Source organism: Thunnus thynnus, chromosome 5, assembly GCF_963924715.1.
Source record: "Thunnus thynnus chromosome 5, fThuThy2.1, whole genome shotgun sequence".
Lineage (NCBI taxonomy): Eukaryota > Metazoa > Chordata > Actinopteri > Scombriformes > Scombridae > Thunnus > Thunnus thynnus.
The window spans coordinates 31,605,255-31,623,335 of record NC_089521.1 but is presented as its reverse complement, the minus strand read 5'-3'; the positions used below and the strand labels follow the sequence as shown (position 1 = coordinate 31,623,335).

Here is an 18,081-nt window from a genome sequence, read left to right as displayed (position 1 = left end):
GTCGAATTTGACAACAGCTTGAGCTCGGCTTGAAGTCAGTAATGTTTGACTTTATATTGATCATGTAGTCAACATGCAGCAGCTGAACATCAGTTTGACCTTCAGGTTGACTTAAACTGCTGTAAAAGTTAGTGTTGTCTCTAAATATCAATGCTCCGGCTCTATTTTCATTCTTTACCACCTTTCTAACTGTTTCCATGACAACAGCTCATAATAAATGAGCTCCACCTGTTCAGGAAGGTGTGAATGTGAAGTTGTATCTGAACTCTGAACAACTTAACTAACCTGTTTTTACTCAGTTTGAGTGTAACTGTCACACTACCATCAAACCAAAGTACATTTGAACTCATGCAGAGCTGCTGCCAATGGCTGCATGCTGCTGTTTCTCACCTCAAACACAGCTTTGTATTTCCCATTGCGACTGAAGACAAACTATAAAAAACACAGAAAAGTATTTGAGATTTCAAAATGAATTTGCCTCTTTATTTTTTTTCTTTACTTTTGATTATAATCCCAAATTAAAGAATAAAGCCATTTCCTTTTACTTTTAAATGCTTTATATTTAATTTTGAAAAAACATGGGTAACATGATTTATACTCTCTGTGTGAATAATCTGATGAATCCTGTGTGTTTTTTCATTTTTCATGTTCTTCTATGACATTGTCGATGTGTATCCATATTCTAACTTTGCCAAGTCCCCCTGTCATTACGCTCAGGGTCGGTTCAATGCATTTGCCATAAAGATAATAAAGATATATATATATATATATATATATATATATATATATATACACACACATATACAGAAGGACTGTGGATTTTGTCTTCTTTTGTCAAAGACTGATCTGAAGAGACGTTTATTTTATACCAGTCAAAGTATTTATAGTTAGACTATAGATAAGACAGTTTACACTCATCACTTCATGTTTTGACCTCTTTTTATTCTTTTGATTAATTATTAAATCTACTAAATGTCAAAATAATGACAAAGGTTCATCACAAGTTGCCAGATATTCTTCGATCTGCAGCCAGTAAATAATAAGACACAAAGAATTGCAATGTTTTTATGTTTTTGCAGTTTTCATTCTATATTTTTACTCAAAGACAGAATTAAACGATATATCACTTATTTAAAATTGTACTTGATTATTTTGTCTGTTAGTCTACTGACTTGATTAATTGTAATTAGTTTATCGCTTACTGATGATGCAAACAAACTTCTTCCAACTTGACAAGAGAAACTTCCGGGAGGAAAAACAAAATAAATCAACATTTTGGTCCAACATGTAGATTTAAACAGTTTTCAGTCCAAACACATCCGTCTGTAAAAAATGTCCATTAGAAGAGATGTGATGTCATAATATGAACAAGCCAATCAGCTGTCTCGGGGGGAAGGTTAGAGTCCTCATTTCCCAGCAACCACAGACAGCTGGTCGCGGATGCGTCCCAGTCCGTCCAGTATGGTGTCCAGGGACTCCCTGCTCAGCTCCACCGTCACCGTGGAAACCGACTCACCGCCCGCTGACTGACACGGATCCTCCATCTGCAGACAAACACATCACACGTTAATAAATAACATTTATTTATTAACGTGTGATGTGTTTGTAAGATTTTAAATTTACACATATAGAAAACAAAAGAGCTGAAAAAAACAATTCAACAAATAAACTCGATTATATAATCAGAGTTCAGGAATAATAAATCTAAAGCTGATCATACAATATGCAGATTACAACGACAAACCTGGACCTTGACTCACTCGTGCTATTATATATATATATATTTTATTATAGGATGGTGATGGTTTAATACTTACATGTGAACATTGAAATTGAATATAAATCTGTCTTTAAATTTACTAATTTTGCAGACAAGATAAGTATTGTGTGTTATGAGTAACGACTTCCTTTGCCCAGTTGATATTGTACTATAGATTTGAAAATTCATTGACACATTTGCAAGTAACCAAAATACCAAAAAACAACAGACACAGTGAACCTTCTGGATGTCTGATGTCAGGTTTAATTTTGATGGATCAACTTTACTTTTAAGCAAGTAGATCTACACATAATAATCTTTTTAGCAAATGTTTTAAACATAAATCTCTTATTTAAACCTGCATTAACTGAGTTTTTGTCCTCTAATTTTCACTAGTAGTAGTGAACACAACGCTGACATCACATCACCTTTTAAGTTGATATGTTGAACTTGTTAGTAAACAGTTTCCACATCCAGCAGTTACGGAGCAACATCATCATTCATTTGGCGTTGTGTTTCTGTCCACCTGGTGAATGTAAGTCCAATATTCTCTCTCTTTTAGCTCCATTCTACCAACTCCTGAGGGAAATAACTGGCCACGACTAACACATTACACACTGAATACTAAGGAAAATATACATTTTCATCAAAAGACTAAAACTAAATGAAGACAGATGTCTGCCTCCACCACCTGAATAACTACAACACCCAGTTAGACCTGAGTGGAACTGACCTGTTAAACTGTCACCCAGAAGTTCTGCTTTCCTACATTTTCATTGTATTTTAATGTAAATTGATGAGCAGTGGCTGCATCAGTTCATGTGAACGATGGACAGAAAGTCACATGACCTCAGTAGATCAAGGTTCTGGTTCTGCTTCATACCAACCTTGAACTGAACCATGCAGGTCGGGACGGACATACGACTGACTGAGTCTGAGCCCGTTACCATGTCGACTCTCCAGTCCAGCTCCTTCAACTGGGGGAGAGAGACTGTACACACACACACACACACACACACACACACAGAGTTTAGGGTCTAACACACGCAGCAGTACATGAAGATAAAGATAAAATATGATTATGGACTCACTCTGATTACTGACGGCTTCTGTTCTCCATGTTGGACTGAAAAACATCAGAGGAAGACGTGTGATGTCATTACAACCTGCACTTACATCATATTCAGCCAACCAAAAGGAAGAGGAATATTTATGGCTCATAAATTATTCAAAATGGGTTTGATTTTATTTATTATGTACAAATGTTTTGTAAATCTCGTTCAGTTCAGGGCAGTCTTATGTCTTATTTATTTATTGGGACCATGTACAGTGTTAAACATAAATGTTACTATTTGATGTACTGCACCAGAGTTAGCTTATAGCTAATTCTCATCTGCAGTCCCTTCAGCAGGTCACAATTAAAACATATAACAGCACACAGTAAAAAACACACATGACGCATTATACAAAATACAAAGCTACACACAATAGCACATCACATACACCCACAATGTCAACTAGAAATTAATAATGTAAGCTTGTCAAATTAAAAGCAACATTATTTGCGTTCATGATGATATGTCTGTGTGTTCATGAGTGAAGGGGCTGGAGCCGGCAGGTCGGGTCAATGGATTCATGCTGCTGACGCCAAATTCTGACGCTACGCTGCGAGTCTCAGAAGACATCAAGATTCATCAGACCAGGCTGCGTTTTTCCAGTCTTCAACTGTTTGTTTTTGGCACTGATCAGACAGTTTCAGAAATACTCAAACCAGCCCATCTGGCTCCAACCATCATGTCACGATCAAAGTCCCTGAGATCACATTTTTGTTCCCCATTCTGATGTTTGATGTGAACATTATCTGAAGCTCCTGACCCGTATCTGCATGGTTTTATGCACTGCACTGCCGACACATGATTGGCTGAATAAGCAGGTGTTCCTAATAAAGTGCTCAGTGAGTGTATATTCATGTTTTTCCTGCTTTAAATCCAAACATAAGCACATAACTGTTTTCTTTCTTCTGCAATACTGACACCCAGTGGTAAAACTCGTTCCTTCTTTTGCCATAAAGAAGGAAAAGTGTGATGTTTGGTAGCTGACTGATGGGAAGCAGTGAAACGAAGCAGCTGGTGTGTTTTGTGCAGCTGACCTGTTCTCCAGCAGGATCTTGGTGAGCAGGTTCTTCAGGCTGGAGTGGAAAGATTCGGGGAAGAGATGGAGGATCTGCTCAGGAGAGCTGAGGTTGTGGAAGAGGACGTGATGAGACAGGATGTGGAGAGACTGGACAAGCTGGAGAAAAGATAATAAATCTAAATTTATTAATTACATCACATACAACTAACAGACATCTCTGATTTTTATACATTTAATTCCCAGAGCTGCTCACTGAAATGTGAAAATCGCAGAAAATCTCCTTCTTATGAAGTTATTTTTGTCTATTACTGAACCCTAAAAGTTTTGTTTTCTCAAAACAAGTGAAAAAATCTGCCTTTGCCGTACAGCTGCAACTATTAGTCAATCAGACAATCATTGACAATTAATCAGCAACTATTTTGACAATTGATTCATCGTTTTTCAATGCTGGTTTGTTTTCAAATGTGACAACATGGCTGTTCTTGGCTTCTCAACACGTCTTGTTTGTCATTAGTGACAGTAAATTGAACATTAGTCTATTAATCCATTAGTTGCCAACTATTAAATTAATCGCCGACTATTTTGATAATTGCTTAATCGTTTTAGGTCATTTTTTAAGAAGAAAATGTTCAAATTCTCTGATTCCAGCTTCTTAAATATGACAGTAAACTGAGTATCTGGACTGTTAGTCGGGACATTAGAAAGCATTTCGGGACGTCAAGTCAGGTTTTGGGAAACAGTGATCGTTATGTTTCACCATTTTCTCACATTTTATGGACCAAACAACTAATCAATTAATTGAGAAAATAAAAATGATCGTTAGTTGCAGCCCTAATATAGAATATCTGATGGTTTTGGACTGTTAGTCAAAGCAAGCAAAATAAAAACATCACTGGCCTCTAAGAAATTGTGAATGTTATTGTTTCACTATTTTTTAAACATTTCATCGACCGAATGATTAATTGAGAAAATAGTCGGCAGATTAATCAATAATAAAAATAATGTTTAGTTGCAGTCCGACTGTGCAGTAAAATTATTTCAGCCTGTTCGGATCAACTTGTCAGAGGAATCTGTGTTGAAACAAGACGGGATGCAAGAAAATTACTTAACAGCTTGTAGACAACGATATAAACAAATATAACTTAAAAACCTAGAAAACTTTATGCACATCAAACCAACAGGTAACTTCAAAGTCCCCTTGAACACACTATAAACATTTACCACATTTCATTGAATTAAAAATGGCAATTAACTAAACTGATGGTAGCTGAGATGGAACCAAACCTGTGTGCAGCACATACTGTGTCTTAAAAATCTTATTCATATATTCCATAAGGATACAACAGATGGTGAAAATGACATCATAGGCAGGTGTCTGTTACCTGTGCAGCCTGAGCCGCAGGGATGCTGAGTGTCGCTGCTGTGGTTTCTGTCAGCCGGCGACTCGGACCTCTGTGACTCTGAACACAAACGTCCCTCACTGCGTCTTTAGACGGAGCCTAAAGAGATGAAAACACTTCACAGTCAACAACAACAACAACAACAACATCAGCACAGCTCGCAACTAGGGCTGCCACTAACGAGTACATTCATTAATGATTAAGCTGTTTTTTTGTGGATTACTTTCTTTTATAATCGATTGATTGTTCAGTGTATAACATCATTATTCCCTCAAGCTCAGGTGAACATATTCAGATGACTTATTCTGTCTGACCAACAGTCAGAAACACAAAGATGTTGAATTTAACTGGAAAAGTAGCAAATATTCACATCTAAGAAGCTGCACCAGAGATTTTTTTGCTTTTTTTGCTTTAAATAAATGACTTAAGGATCAATCAATTATCAAAAATTGTAGCAAATTAATTTTCTGTCAATCAACTAATCATTATTAGTCATTAATCATTTCAGCACTTGAGACCTACAATTAGAGCTGCAATGATTAGTTGATTAATCAATTAGTCAATCAACAAAATTCATCACCGACTACTTGAATAACAGATTGATTGATAGTTTTTAAATTTTTTATTTTTAGAGAAATGTATTTTATGACAGTAAACTGAATATCTTTGGGTTATGGATAAAACAAGACATTTATGGGTTATGGGAGACAGTCATCGAGATTTTTCCCTATTTTCTGACATTTTATAGACCAAACCAACTAATCGATTAATCGAGAAAATAACTGACAAGTATTAGACAGTTAAGTCATTATATTGTACACCATTTCTGTAGGCTAACTTACATCAAAATAATGAATGTTTGCTCTCTTTCTTCAAAAAAAATTCAATGACACTTCATACTGAGTTAAACACACATCAGTCTAAATCAGTGTTGAATTTTATTTAACAGTTAAAATAAAACCAAAGTGTCTTTATCAGAGTTTATTTCACTACGTCCTGTTTTTAATGCAGCGGCTGTGAACGTTAGCTGTTAGCTGTTAGCTGTTAGCAAGTTACTGTTGACTGTTTTATAACATTCAGACAACAAACCACCATTTTATTTTTGTTTCCAAGCTGCAAGTTTTAAAAACCAGTGATATTATCGAGCTGTACCTTCAAAAGAAGCTGCAAGTTCTCGAAATGTTCGCTGGAGACAGCGGCAGCCATGTTGACATGTGACGTTTACTGATTGTCATGTGACATATAGATGACGCTACTGCTCATGGGAAATGCAGTTCACTCAATAAAACATGCAGGATGTCAGATGAGACTTTATTGTAGTGGGAAACATACAATAACATAAAATTATACTGATAAAAAGTAATGTATTGCAAACAGTATTAGCCACACCAGAACATATGCTTTTGAATTTAAATATATGTGTATAAAAATATAAAAAAAGATTGTAGGACTGAAGCAGTGTGGGAAAGAAGCAGCAGTAGAGCACACAGAGGGAATGAATAAATAAATAAATAAATATATAAAGGCTTCTGATTTGAAAACATACAGAAATACAGAAACAAACAAATGAAAATGTGATAATAATTCATCGCTTACCATTATTACATCTGTAGCTTTCCAGTCGTCATCTCTGTAACAGTTCATTTACATGTTCATGAGAGCTTGTAAATCCAACAGCAATTATGACCCTTATATCTAAAGAAATACACAAAAATAGGCTATATGAATTACATGAAAATGAACTAATAGCTGCTGTAATAAACCCAGTGAAGGCCTACATGATAGTGATCCTGACTGATATATTATTATATATGACATCATTAGATTATTAATAGTGAAGCATCAGTGTTAGAGCAGCATGTTACTGTTGTAGCTGCTGGAGGTGGAGCTAGTTTACACTACTTTATATACAGTTAGCTAGTTTAGTCCAGTGGTTCCCAACCTAGGGGTCGGGCCCCTCCAAAGGGTCAGCAGATAAATCTGAGGGGTCGAGAGATGATTAATGGGAGAGGAAAGAAGAAAAAACAAAGTTCTGATACACAAATCTGTTTTCACTTTTTGGACTTTTTCTCTAATCTTTGATTTTTGCTGAAATATTGGATCATTTGAACATTTATTGAAATGAAAGCATGTGAATAGTTTAGAGGGAAAAATCACTATTTGGTGGAGCTGTTAACAACTCATAGACATGTGAAATGTGACCCCGACTACACACTGCTTTTTGTAAGACGTCAAAAGCCAAAAAGGTTGGAAACCACTGGTTTCATCTTTAACAATGTGTTGTATTTTAAAAGCTTGTTATATTATCCATTGTGTCAAATCTTCATCTGAAAAGTAACTAAAGCTGTCAAATAAATGTAGTGGAGTAGAAAGTACAATATTTCCCTCTGAAATGTAGTGGAGTGGAAGTATAAAGTAGCATCACATGGAAATACTCAAGTAAAGGCCTACATCCCACCACTGTAGGCTGTTCTTTTACTTGTAATGGATTATTTTTAGAATATGGTATTTTTTATTTAAGTTAAGGATCTGAATACTTCTTCCACTACTGATGAATACAAAACTTAGTACACATATAAACCCTTTTTATAATAAGAAATAATAATAAACAGGTCGCGGCGGTTGCAGCGGGCTGCCGGAGGGGGGGCTGGAGGGGGGCGGAGCGGCTCGGTGCACTGACTCTCTGCGGGCGACGGAGCATCTCAGACGGGATGGAGCCTGCGGGTACCCGCCGGCAGACCCACTAATCCCCGGGCCGCCGGTGTGTCTGTCCGGTCGTGACGGGTGACGATGTCTGTCTCCGGGATGAAGAAGCAGCTCCATAAAGCCAGCCAGGTAACCGGGACAAACCGGGCCGAGCCAGGTTGAACCGGACTGATGTGTTTTATGAAGCCTACATTCCGGTCAGTGGTTTTACTGCGACACGAGGCCTGCTGTACAGATCGATACTGTTAATGACGTTAATGATGACAGATCATTTATCACGTCTGATTTATGTTTCCTTTGCAAACCTTTTCATCTGGAATAAGGCTTTTACTGTCAATGTTATTGTTATTAATGTTTGTTTTATTAGATGTGGATTTACAGTATGAATGACTACAGCTTCCACTCAGTACTACAGACACTATTGTTAGATACAGTGGTGAAATGTAATGAAGTAAATTTACTCACTTTTCTTCCTTTTTATGGTACTTTGTACACAACCACAACATTTAAAGGATGGAAATATTGTAGTTTTTACTCCATTACGTTTTACTTCACAGCTGTAGTCACGTTGGCCTACTTTATTCTTACGTAATATGATCTGTTTATAAAATAGCATTGTTATAGATTAGATTATCTAATAAGTTAACATTAAAATACTGTTTACATTTACATGTCAGTGGATCTGTATTAATATTCCAATGGAACCTAATAGAGTGAATTAGAGTAATGTGGGACACTTTTTGTAATTTGCACTTTATCAATATATTTCAATAGGAAATTTGTAATTTGGTATTATATCATGTCCTTTGTTCCTTTTATGTCTGCCATTTGTAAATGCAGATTTTGATAAGTGCAATATAAATAAACGTTATTATTATTATTATTTTAAGTAGTAGTAGTAGTAGCAGTAGCATGATTATTATTATGATTATTATGATTATTATTATTATTTCCTGGGTAATTTAATCTATAACTATGTAATATATTTTACAAGATTTTTTTTAATTTCTAAAAAAATACAAAAAAACCAAAACAATCATATGTAAAAAAAAAAAAAAAAAAAAAGAAATAAACAATCAAACAAACAACAACAACCACAACAAAAAGTGCAGAATGTTATTTACACATTATAAAATATGTAACATAGGAGTTTGATATACAGAACATTGTCTCACAATTAATTATTAATTTCATCATCATGGGTCTATTTGACCCATATTAGGAGGAAGCAGGTTTCATAATGAACTCACACAGGGCTGCTCAGTATTAATCTGTATTAACTGCTAACACATAACACTGAAACACATTTCCAGACTTGATCCCAGTTAATTCCTGAATTGTATTTAGTATCGCTGATCAAAACAGCTATTTGTTCCACACCAAGAGGATTTAAAACTTCAAATAACCGCGTTTCTATTGAGAAATATGTTGTTTCTGCTACATTGTTGTAGCAGCCAAAAAAGCTAGAACTGCTATTTTCCTGTCTTTCTTTAGCTGTGCAGCCGTTTGTCCTAGCAAACAAACAACAGGACAAGGAGAGAAATTTATATTCATTATAAGTGAAATTGAATAAAACACTTCTGTCCAGAAGGACTTGACTGCAGGTCAGCCCAACAACATATATAATATAATTTGAGTACTCAAGTTCTCCATCGCTGTTGCCTACAAGCAATATTAACACTATTATATTATTATATTAACACTATTACTGCCTCTACTGCTCTTCCTGCAGCTGCTGAACGAGAGGCTGATGGGAGCTGAAGGAACCAAGATGGATGACGACTTCCTGCAGATGGAGAAGGTAAAACTGTCAACACGCCAACATGTGCTGTTACCCTAAAATCCTAAAACTTCTCTGAACTGACTGCTTCCTCTCTCTCTCTCTCTCTGTGTCTCAGAGTGTTGCAGTGATCCACATTCTGCTGGTCGAGCTGCTGTCCAAAACCACAGAGTTCCTCCAGCCGAATCCAGGTACAATGAGGAGAAACAGCTGCAATGAGCACTATGTGGGCTTTTAAAGTTCTTCTGTTTTTCTTGCTGTAATCATTCCTCCTGTTCATACTGACCGTTAGAAGATTCCTTCATAATGCACTTACAATGCAAGTGATGGGGGACAAAATCCACAGTCCTCCTTCTGTGCAAAAATGGATTTAAAAGTTTATCTGAAGCTAATATGAAGCTTCAGCGTCCAAATGAGTCAAATCAAGTAGATATCTTTCAACATTACAGTCTTTTTAGTGCCAAAGTTCCTCTTTTTGTTACTATACTTCCACCTGCAGCTCAATAGGGAAACACTGTCCGAGGAAACACAAAGAGGGAATTTGATGCTAAAAAGACTGTAAATGTGTCAGATATCCACTGATATGACTAACTCAGACTGCTGAAGCTGAATATAAGCTTCACAGAGACTTTTAAATGCATTTTTGCACTAAATGACTGTGTGAGGAAAACCTCTTTCACTGAAAAAGGGTGAAACAGTCCTTTAAATTAGCTCACATGTAGTGCGTAATATGTTAAATCCTAACTTAATCTCTTCATCTCCACACAATTAGCCCATAACTCCTCTGAGCTTTGCGAACTGTGACTCACTGATAAAGAAATATGTATAAATAAAAATAACACAATGTCTCAGATAATAATAAATAAAAGAAAATATGTAGTAAAGATGACATGTATATGAATAGATCCTCTAGAAACCATCAACTACCATTAACAGCAAATAATATAAGTGTTTTTTACATCAATACTATTGTCACTGCTGTAATTTCTTTGTGTCTTCACAGCGTACAGAGCCAAACTGAGCATGCTCAACACGATGTCCAGGATCCGAGGGCAGGGGAAGTCGGTGGGCTACCCGCAGACAGAGGGCATGCTGGGAGAGTGCATGCTGCACTACGGCCAGGAGCTGGGAGCTGCTTCTGAATTCGGTACTCTCTACACAACTAAGAGCTGTGTTTCCATGGTAACAATCAGAATCACCTGCTGACAAATGACCAAAAAAAAAGAGGAAAACATGGCTCCTAATTTGTGACAGTATCATTATGGAGGGATAAATTAGAAGGGGGACAGTTTTAAAGAGACAACATTAAGACATTATTAACACAGACGAACATCAGCACCTATTCTTTTTTAAGTCTCCTGCTTTTCCTGTTGTTTTTATTGTTTGTTCATTCATCCTCTGTTTAGGCGGCGCTCTGGCCGGTGTGGGTGAAGCTCTGCAGCAGGTCGGTCAAGCCCGGGACGCTCTGGACGTCGACGTCAAACGCACCTTCATCGACCCTCTGCAGGACCTTCAAAACACAGATCTGAAGGACATCAGGGTGAGAGGATACCCGCAGAAAACACAGAAACACAAAACTGCTGTTTCTTTTCTCTCTTGAGTGTGACGGTTTCATGACATTTAAAATAAATACACTGTTCAATGATTGATTGAGGAAAAAACATTTTATATTTAAGTAGATAAAAAAATGTTTTGCAAGTTCATGTTTTTGTGCAACATGAGCAAAAATGTAATAATTGTACCAGGACTGCTACTAATGATTATTTTCATTATCAATTAATCTGCTGATTATTTTCTCAATTAATCGATTAACTGTTTTGTCTGTAAAAATAGTAAAAAATGAAGGTTATAATTTTGTGGAGTTCATGACGTCTTCAAATATCTTGTTTTATCTGATCAACAGTCCAAACATATTCAGTTTACTACTCTGTATAAAAAAGAAAAGCCTCAAATCCTCAAATATGAGAATCTGAAACCAGCAAATGTTTTGCATTTTTGCTTGAAAAAGGACTAAAACAATTGTTCGATTATCAAATTAGTTGCCAATTAATTTTCTGTTGAACGACTAAGGGATGAATCAACTAATCGTTGCAGCTCAAATTGCATTCAGAGGAAACAGGAAAGAACTAAAACTGTTCAGATTTAAAGGAATAAGCTCAAAACCCTTACATTAAAAGTGAAAGCACCTACATTTTACCCAATTATTAGAAAACTTCTTTGCTCTGATTGGTTCCTCAGTACCAGCTGAAGAAGCTGAACGGTCGTCGGCTTGACTTTGACTACAAGAGGAGACGAAGAGGGAAAGTCCCGGTGGAGGACGTCCGGCAGGCCTGGGACAAGTTCATGAGCTCCAAGGAGCTGGCGGAGAGGAGCATGTTCATCCTGCTGCAGAACGACGTGAGTCTGAAACAACAAACTGAGACTACTGAGTGTATTTCCACCAACCTGAGTGGAAACGTTGGAAATTTGAAGTTGGAAGATCTTTATAAAGTGTTTGTTGTCTGAGGTGTAAAAGTTGGCGTTTGGAAAAAATGTAAACAGATTTAGTGAATAAATGAAACATGTGACTTAAACGTCCCTCAAGTTTCCACTGAAGAGACGAACACATCAGATCTGTGTGGAGCAATGAGGAGACTAACTAATACGTGATTATGGTTTTCCATCGTTAGAGATTTGACCGCCACTCCTTTAATCTCATTGTGTCTCTTCTTCTGCAATGCTTTAATGGCACAGACCCAATATTCACACAACACTAGTGGATGGAAACAAGCTTTGTTCTGCTTATTTTCTAGAAATTCAGTTAAAATGTGTCCTACATTCGGATGGAAACTCGACTACTGAAAGTAGCTGAAACCAGCTGGAAGCTGCAACAGTTATGTTGTGTGATCAGATCAGTTCTGATGTGTGAGAATACTGTGCAGTAAAAAGTACACTATCACCCCCCGTCAGACCAATCTGTGTGATTTTAAAATACCAGACTGGAGCAGAGAGATGTATTATTTCTGTTCTTTTCATCAGAATCAGAATTACCTCCATCTGAGAGACTGTTTGTGACAGACACACAAACAAAGATTGATTCATGTGTTTTTTTTAAATAATGAAAGTGAGCAAACATCATTAACATACCGTTCATCCAAGTCAGACCAGGTCTGTGTTACAGCTAAATCCTCTCTGTCATGTTTCCTCCTGCAGGTGGATCGACTCAGTCGCCTCGCAGCTCTGGTCACTGCACTGCTGGACTTTCACCGCCACGCCCACCGCATCCTGCTGGGTCTCCATGGCAACCTGCAAGCTAGGTGAGCCTGGCTTCAACACCCAGCACATTTCTCTAAAGGGCAGACCTCACCATCACCAAAATCAATATGATTCTACACGTGAATATCCAAAACAAAAATTCATGGAAATCTGGCTGCTTGTTACTAGATAGCTTCTGTTACTAAAATGGGCAAAGATCCTCTGGGTGCATGACCGTGTTTTGTTCATATATATAGTTTATATGTAGGTGAATATTTTGTGCCCAACCAAACCACAGTGAGTAGAGGTTTATTCTTTGGAAAAAAAACTTTTTTTAATCTTTATTTATTCAGGGAAGCTTCACAGAGAGGAAGCCTGTGTTTTGCAGGAACGCCTTGATCATATTTACACAATTTCACACAGATCTGAGGATTGAACTGGTGACCTTCCAGTTAAAAACTCACTTCTCAAACATGCACAACACTTAACACTCATTTAATCAGATTTTCAGTTTGCTTGGAGACACATAAAGAAGAATACAGCTGAGGACAGCTGAGGCTGATGGAAATGTCCTTAGATTTGCAGATATATTTGGTCATAAACCACAAAATGGATGGAAATTTTGACCTGATGATGGTGCTAGATGAAATATCAGAGGATCACCTAAATTATTATAATTCATCCTCTTGGAAACATGAATATCTGAACCAAATATCATGACAATCCATCCAATAGTTCAGATATTTCACTGAAAACACATAAATGTCAACCTGATGGTGGCGCCAGAGGAAAAGTCAGAGGATCACCAAAGTCTTGAGGATTCATCCTCTGAGGAATTAATTCAATAGTTGTTGAGATATTTCATGCTGTAAGCGAGGCAAACAAAAGCATCAAATCAAGACTGATGAACATGTTTACAGGATGAACTTGGATTAACAACAGAAACAAAATGATTGTAGGGTTTAATGTGAAAATACACCTTTAACTTAAAGGTTTTTTTTAATACTTGTGTGTATGTTGTAAAACAGGCTGACTGCTGCCAGTAACAAACCAGAGCGACGGTTTCGCCCCAGAAAGATCCGAGTCAGAAGCGAACACAACGTCAGCATCGGATTTTACCACCAGCCATCTATCACATCCACGGTTCACTCAGGTTACTACTAGCTTCTATTAAAACATTATTTCTATGGAATAAAATATTTAATTGTCTAAAATTTTGAACTAATGTTTTTCTTACACATCTTTTGTGTAGGAGAGCAGTTCACAGCGTTACCATCCAGACCCAGCAGCCCCATTTCCTGTTACGGTAAGAATATACTACCATCTCCAGTTATTATGAAGAGATCTTCTAATGGTCAGTATGAACAGGAGGAATGATTACAGCAAGAAAAACTGACTGTTGTTTTAAGAAGACTTGAAAAATTATGTATCGTCCTTTAAGATCTCTTCCTCTCTCTCTCTGTCTTTCTCTTTCTCCTGGTGTCTCTCGTCCAGCTGACAGTAAACTGGTCCTGGATCAGCCCTGTTGCCGGGCGCTGTACTCCTTCCACTCTAACCACAACGGCGAGCTGAGCTTCAGTGAGGGCGACCTCATCCTCCTCACCGGTCAGGTTGACGCCAACTGGTACGAAGGCACGCTCGGTGGCAAATCAGGATTGTTCCCCGTCAGCTATGTGGATGTGGTGGTGCCTCTGCCGTTACCGTGACAACGTATTAAAAAAAAACAAACACATCCATAGACTCCACGCTCACCTCAGAAATCAGATTGTAGATGCAGATCTGATTTCTGCTCAGCAGCGGACGATATGCAAGTTTTCTGCTTCTAATTTGCACTTATTCACAATTAAATCAGCAGGCGACCTGTCTGTTTTAAAGGAAAGGAAGGCCATAGTTTCTACTCGACAGCACTTTACTTTCTGATCTCAGAGCATCTCACGTCATACTTCACCTCATAAAAATACCAGCCGGCTCTTAGCTGAGGTGTGTGAAGCGAAGCTCGGTCAGTTAAGTTAAAACGACAGTTAACACAACATTTTTTACACTTCAGTGTATTGTCCCTTTAAGACTTTTAGCTACATTTCCTTCACAAAACTGCTCCTAACTTTTCACATCACATTTCTACCAGTGTCCTCAAATGCTAATGCAGCCACATCGGGTCTGATACTATCTGCATTGTAGGGTTTAATAGTTTTCAGACTGCTTTGAATAGAACACTAAGGCACAATTACTGTAAATGTAGAATCATTAATGTAAATAAACAAGAGTCAGAGGAAGTTATAATAATTCAGCCTGAGGGGAACATGAATGTGTGAACCCAATTTTGCTGCAATCCATCCAATAGTAATAGATATTATAATAAAATAGATATTTTAATTAAAGAACTAAATAGTCAACCTCATGGTGGCACCAGAGGAAAAGTCAGTAGAATAAATCATCTGTGAATCATGAATGTCTGAACCAAATTTTTGTGCCAATCCATGACGCAGATGTTGAGATATTTCACAGCTGGTGGCGCTACAGGAAAATTCAGAGGATCATTAAAGCGGTCAGAATGTATCATCTAGGGACCTTGAATATCTGTTGTAATTTCCGTGACAATCCATCGAACAGTTGTTGAGATATTTCACTCTGAATCACAACCTCATGGTGGCGCTACAGTAAAAAGTCAGTAGGATTCATCCTCTGGGGAACATTAATGTTTGAGCCTAATTTCGTAGCAATCTGACCTAAATATTTTAGTCTGAATCAAAGCGGTGGACTGAGATGGTATCCATGGAGCTGTGCTGCTAGCGTGGCTAAAAATACCGTTAACCTAGTTTACATCTAATGGTGACAGTGAGGTAAGGGTTGTCTATTGCTCACAGAGGCGGAGCACCAGTGATCAGTGTTGTTCATCTTGTACACTATGCATGTAAGTTATTGTACCTTGAAGACACTTCATCTGAGCAAGGTGTATTTTTTCACTTTTGTTGGAGGCTAGGCTAGCAGTTTCCCCTTGTTTTCAGTCTACATGATCTTTGTACAGGACACACACACAGATGAAACTTGTCTTAAAGGGGTCATAACATGCTTTTTGTGATTTTTTTTTTTTTACTGTTATGATGTTGGATGTTAAACAATGTCAGATTTCCAAAACGCAAGGTGAATGTATGTTAAAATGTTCCCTGTAAGACAAAAGTCGGGGCTTCAATCTGATCTGGGACATTTTGTTACCTTTGTTTCCTCATAGTGATGATGTCAGATTTTTCACACATGCCCACAAATGGCGTTCGGTTCTGTAGCCTTTAATGCTAAGGTTGCTCCATGTGTTGTCATCCAATCGTATATTTCGGATCTGATTTGGGTTCCAACCATGGATGTATTATAAGAGCTGGATACTGGACTAAAAATGGCGCCCATTCAGTCCTATAGGAATTGCTCGCCTGGCGCATACGCCAAAAAAAATTCTAGCTTCCGAGTTTGCTTCTGCGTGTTGTGCGGCTCACTGAATATGCGCAGTAGTGTTTCCCCCCACTGGCCCCGCCCACGAGTTCCCACTCAGCCCATAGACTTTACATTGTGATGACGTCACAGATTTTTAAATCGCTTTTCTCGGCTCAAGGAAAGTTTTACAAACATAAAACCTCCATGGATCAAAAGTTCATAATAGAAAGAGTGATAATTGACATTGTTTGCACGGGTCCTGTCAACAGTTTTACAGATGTCTCTTTTACAGTGGTGGTCTTTGGGGAAAATCCTTTTTGGGCCACAGGGGGATTTTTCACTGCAATACTGCGAGTGACCACTGGCAAAAATTGGCTGCAAGGCGGCGCCCTATCCAGCTCTTATTATACATCCATGGTTCCAACATGTACGGATGTATTTGAGAAGTTTCCATGTGTAGTAAAGAAGGAGCAAAAGAAGTGAAATCCTGCTACTATTGTTTGTTTACGTAGCCTCTGGAGTGGGAGGAAGCTTCCTGAAACTAACCAATCAGAACAGAGTGGGCTCATCTGGAGGCGGGGCCTTAAAGAGACAGGCTTAAAACGGCCTGTTTCAGACAGAGGCTGAACTGAGGGGCTGCATAAAGCACCAGTATAAGATAAATAAGGAGTTTTTAACTGTAAAGTAGAGCCCCAGAATATAAATATAGACCTGAAAATGTGCCGAATATGTGTCCCTTTAACCAAGTCTATTTCTTGGTTAATATAAACTAGTTAATATAGACTAAAATCCCTGTAATTAATATAAACTACTGTAGCTGATACTGTATAAAATAAACTACTGTAATGGTTTTAGATTAGACCACTGTAGATTAAACTGACTTACATCAGCTTTAATGTGATAAATATATAATTTTACACAAATGTAGTGAAAAGATTGAGGTGTATATTTGTGGTTTCCCAAAATTATCTATTAATGAGTAAAATGGATGAAACACCAGGAGACACAGACAAGAGTTTTCATTTATTTTACTTCTCTCTTTCAGGGTATCAGTCTGTCTGTAGAAGACGGCTGGAGAATAATCGTAAAGATGGCTGTATTTTTAATTTAATAGCTGAATGATGAGTTTTCAAATTTCATTTCATTTTAAGCAGTGACCAAAAAACTTTTAATACCTTTAAGAGGAATTTAACTAATTTCCTCCAAATCCAAACAAAACGGAGAGAAACCAGACGGATTATTTGCTCATCAGTTTCTGCATGACGACTCACTTTGCTGTAAACTGATTTTTTGAATGTGATTTAATATTTCAGGTGTATTTACAACACTCGGCCTGTTATTCCTGCGAGCACAGACATGTTTGTTGTACAAGGACAAGAATCACTGAGAATGTATTTCTGCAATAATTTCTCTGAGTAATAAATGCTTTTATGTGTGATTTTTGCCTTTCTTGTCTCTGTAAATAATAATCTGTAGTAATTTCCAACCTTTAATGATAGAGAAACAAGATATGTCATGTGAATTCATGCGTATGTTCACAACATCATTGATGTTCGCTGTAGATCAATGTAGTGAAACACAGCCAGAGGCAGAGATGTCTGACACAACAACATGTAAACAATACTTACATAACAACAGGCAGAGAA

At 37.4% G+C, this 18,081-nt stretch overlaps 2 protein-coding genes across 2 annotated transcripts; one reads left to right on the top strand and one right to left on the bottom strand.

Moving 5' to 3' along the window:
* Positions 1-921: 921 nt before the first annotated feature.
* On the bottom strand, positions 922-6,531 carry commd9 (COMM domain containing 9). The gene is made up of 6 exons (XM_067590724.1): positions 6,445-6,531; positions 5,275-5,391; positions 3,909-4,048; positions 2,851-2,885; positions 2,647-2,750; positions 922-1,544 (listed from the first exon to the last, which is right to left on the bottom strand). Exons 1-6 carry the CDS (start codon positions 6,496-6,498, stop codon positions 1,407-1,409), a joined length of 588 nt encoding a protein of 195 aa, XP_067446825.1. The 5' UTR covers positions 6,499-6,531; the 3' UTR covers positions 922-1,406.
* Positions 6,532-7,932: 1,401 nt separating this feature from the next.
* On the top strand, positions 7,933-17,873 carry LOC137183572 (endophilin-A3-like). The gene is made up of 10 exons (XM_067590723.1): positions 7,933-8,127; positions 9,731-9,799; positions 9,897-9,969; positions 10,782-10,925; positions 11,185-11,318; positions 12,017-12,175; positions 12,971-13,074; positions 14,041-14,165; positions 14,265-14,318; positions 14,507-17,873. The coding sequence occupies exons 1-10, from the start codon at positions 8,083-8,085 to the stop codon at positions 14,716-14,718; spliced, it is 1,119 nt and encodes a 372-aa protein (XP_067446824.1). The 5' UTR covers positions 7,933-8,082; the 3' UTR covers positions 14,719-17,873.
* Positions 17,874-18,081: the final 208 nt, after the last annotated feature.

Bases quoted from the DNA above. Each gene is read 5' to 3' on its own strand.
- commd9 (XM_067590724.1), bottom strand. From the start codon at position 6,498: ATGGCTGCCGCTGTCTCCAGCGAACATTTCGAGAACTTGCAGCTTCTT. The intron at 5,392-6,444 runs GTACAGCTCGAT...TCATCTCTTTAG, and splicing joins ACTTGCAGCTTCTTTTGAAG to GCTCCGTCTAAAGACGCAGT. The intron at 4,049-5,274 runs GTAACAGACACC...TCTTTTCTCCAG, and splicing joins CTGCGGCTCAGGCTGCACAG to CTTGTCCAGTCTCTCCACAT.
- LOC137183572 (XM_067590723.1), top strand. From the start codon at position 8,083: ATGTCTGTCTCCGGGATGAAGAAGCAGCTCCATAAAGCCAGCCAG. The intron at 8,128-9,730 runs GTAACCGGGACA...CTCTTCCTGCAG, and splicing joins AGCTCCATAAAGCCAGCCAG to CTGCTGAACGAGAGGCTGAT. The intron at 9,800-9,896 runs GTAAAACTGTCA...TCTGTGTCTCAG, and splicing joins ACTTCCTGCAGATGGAGAAG to AGTGTTGCAGTGATCCACAT.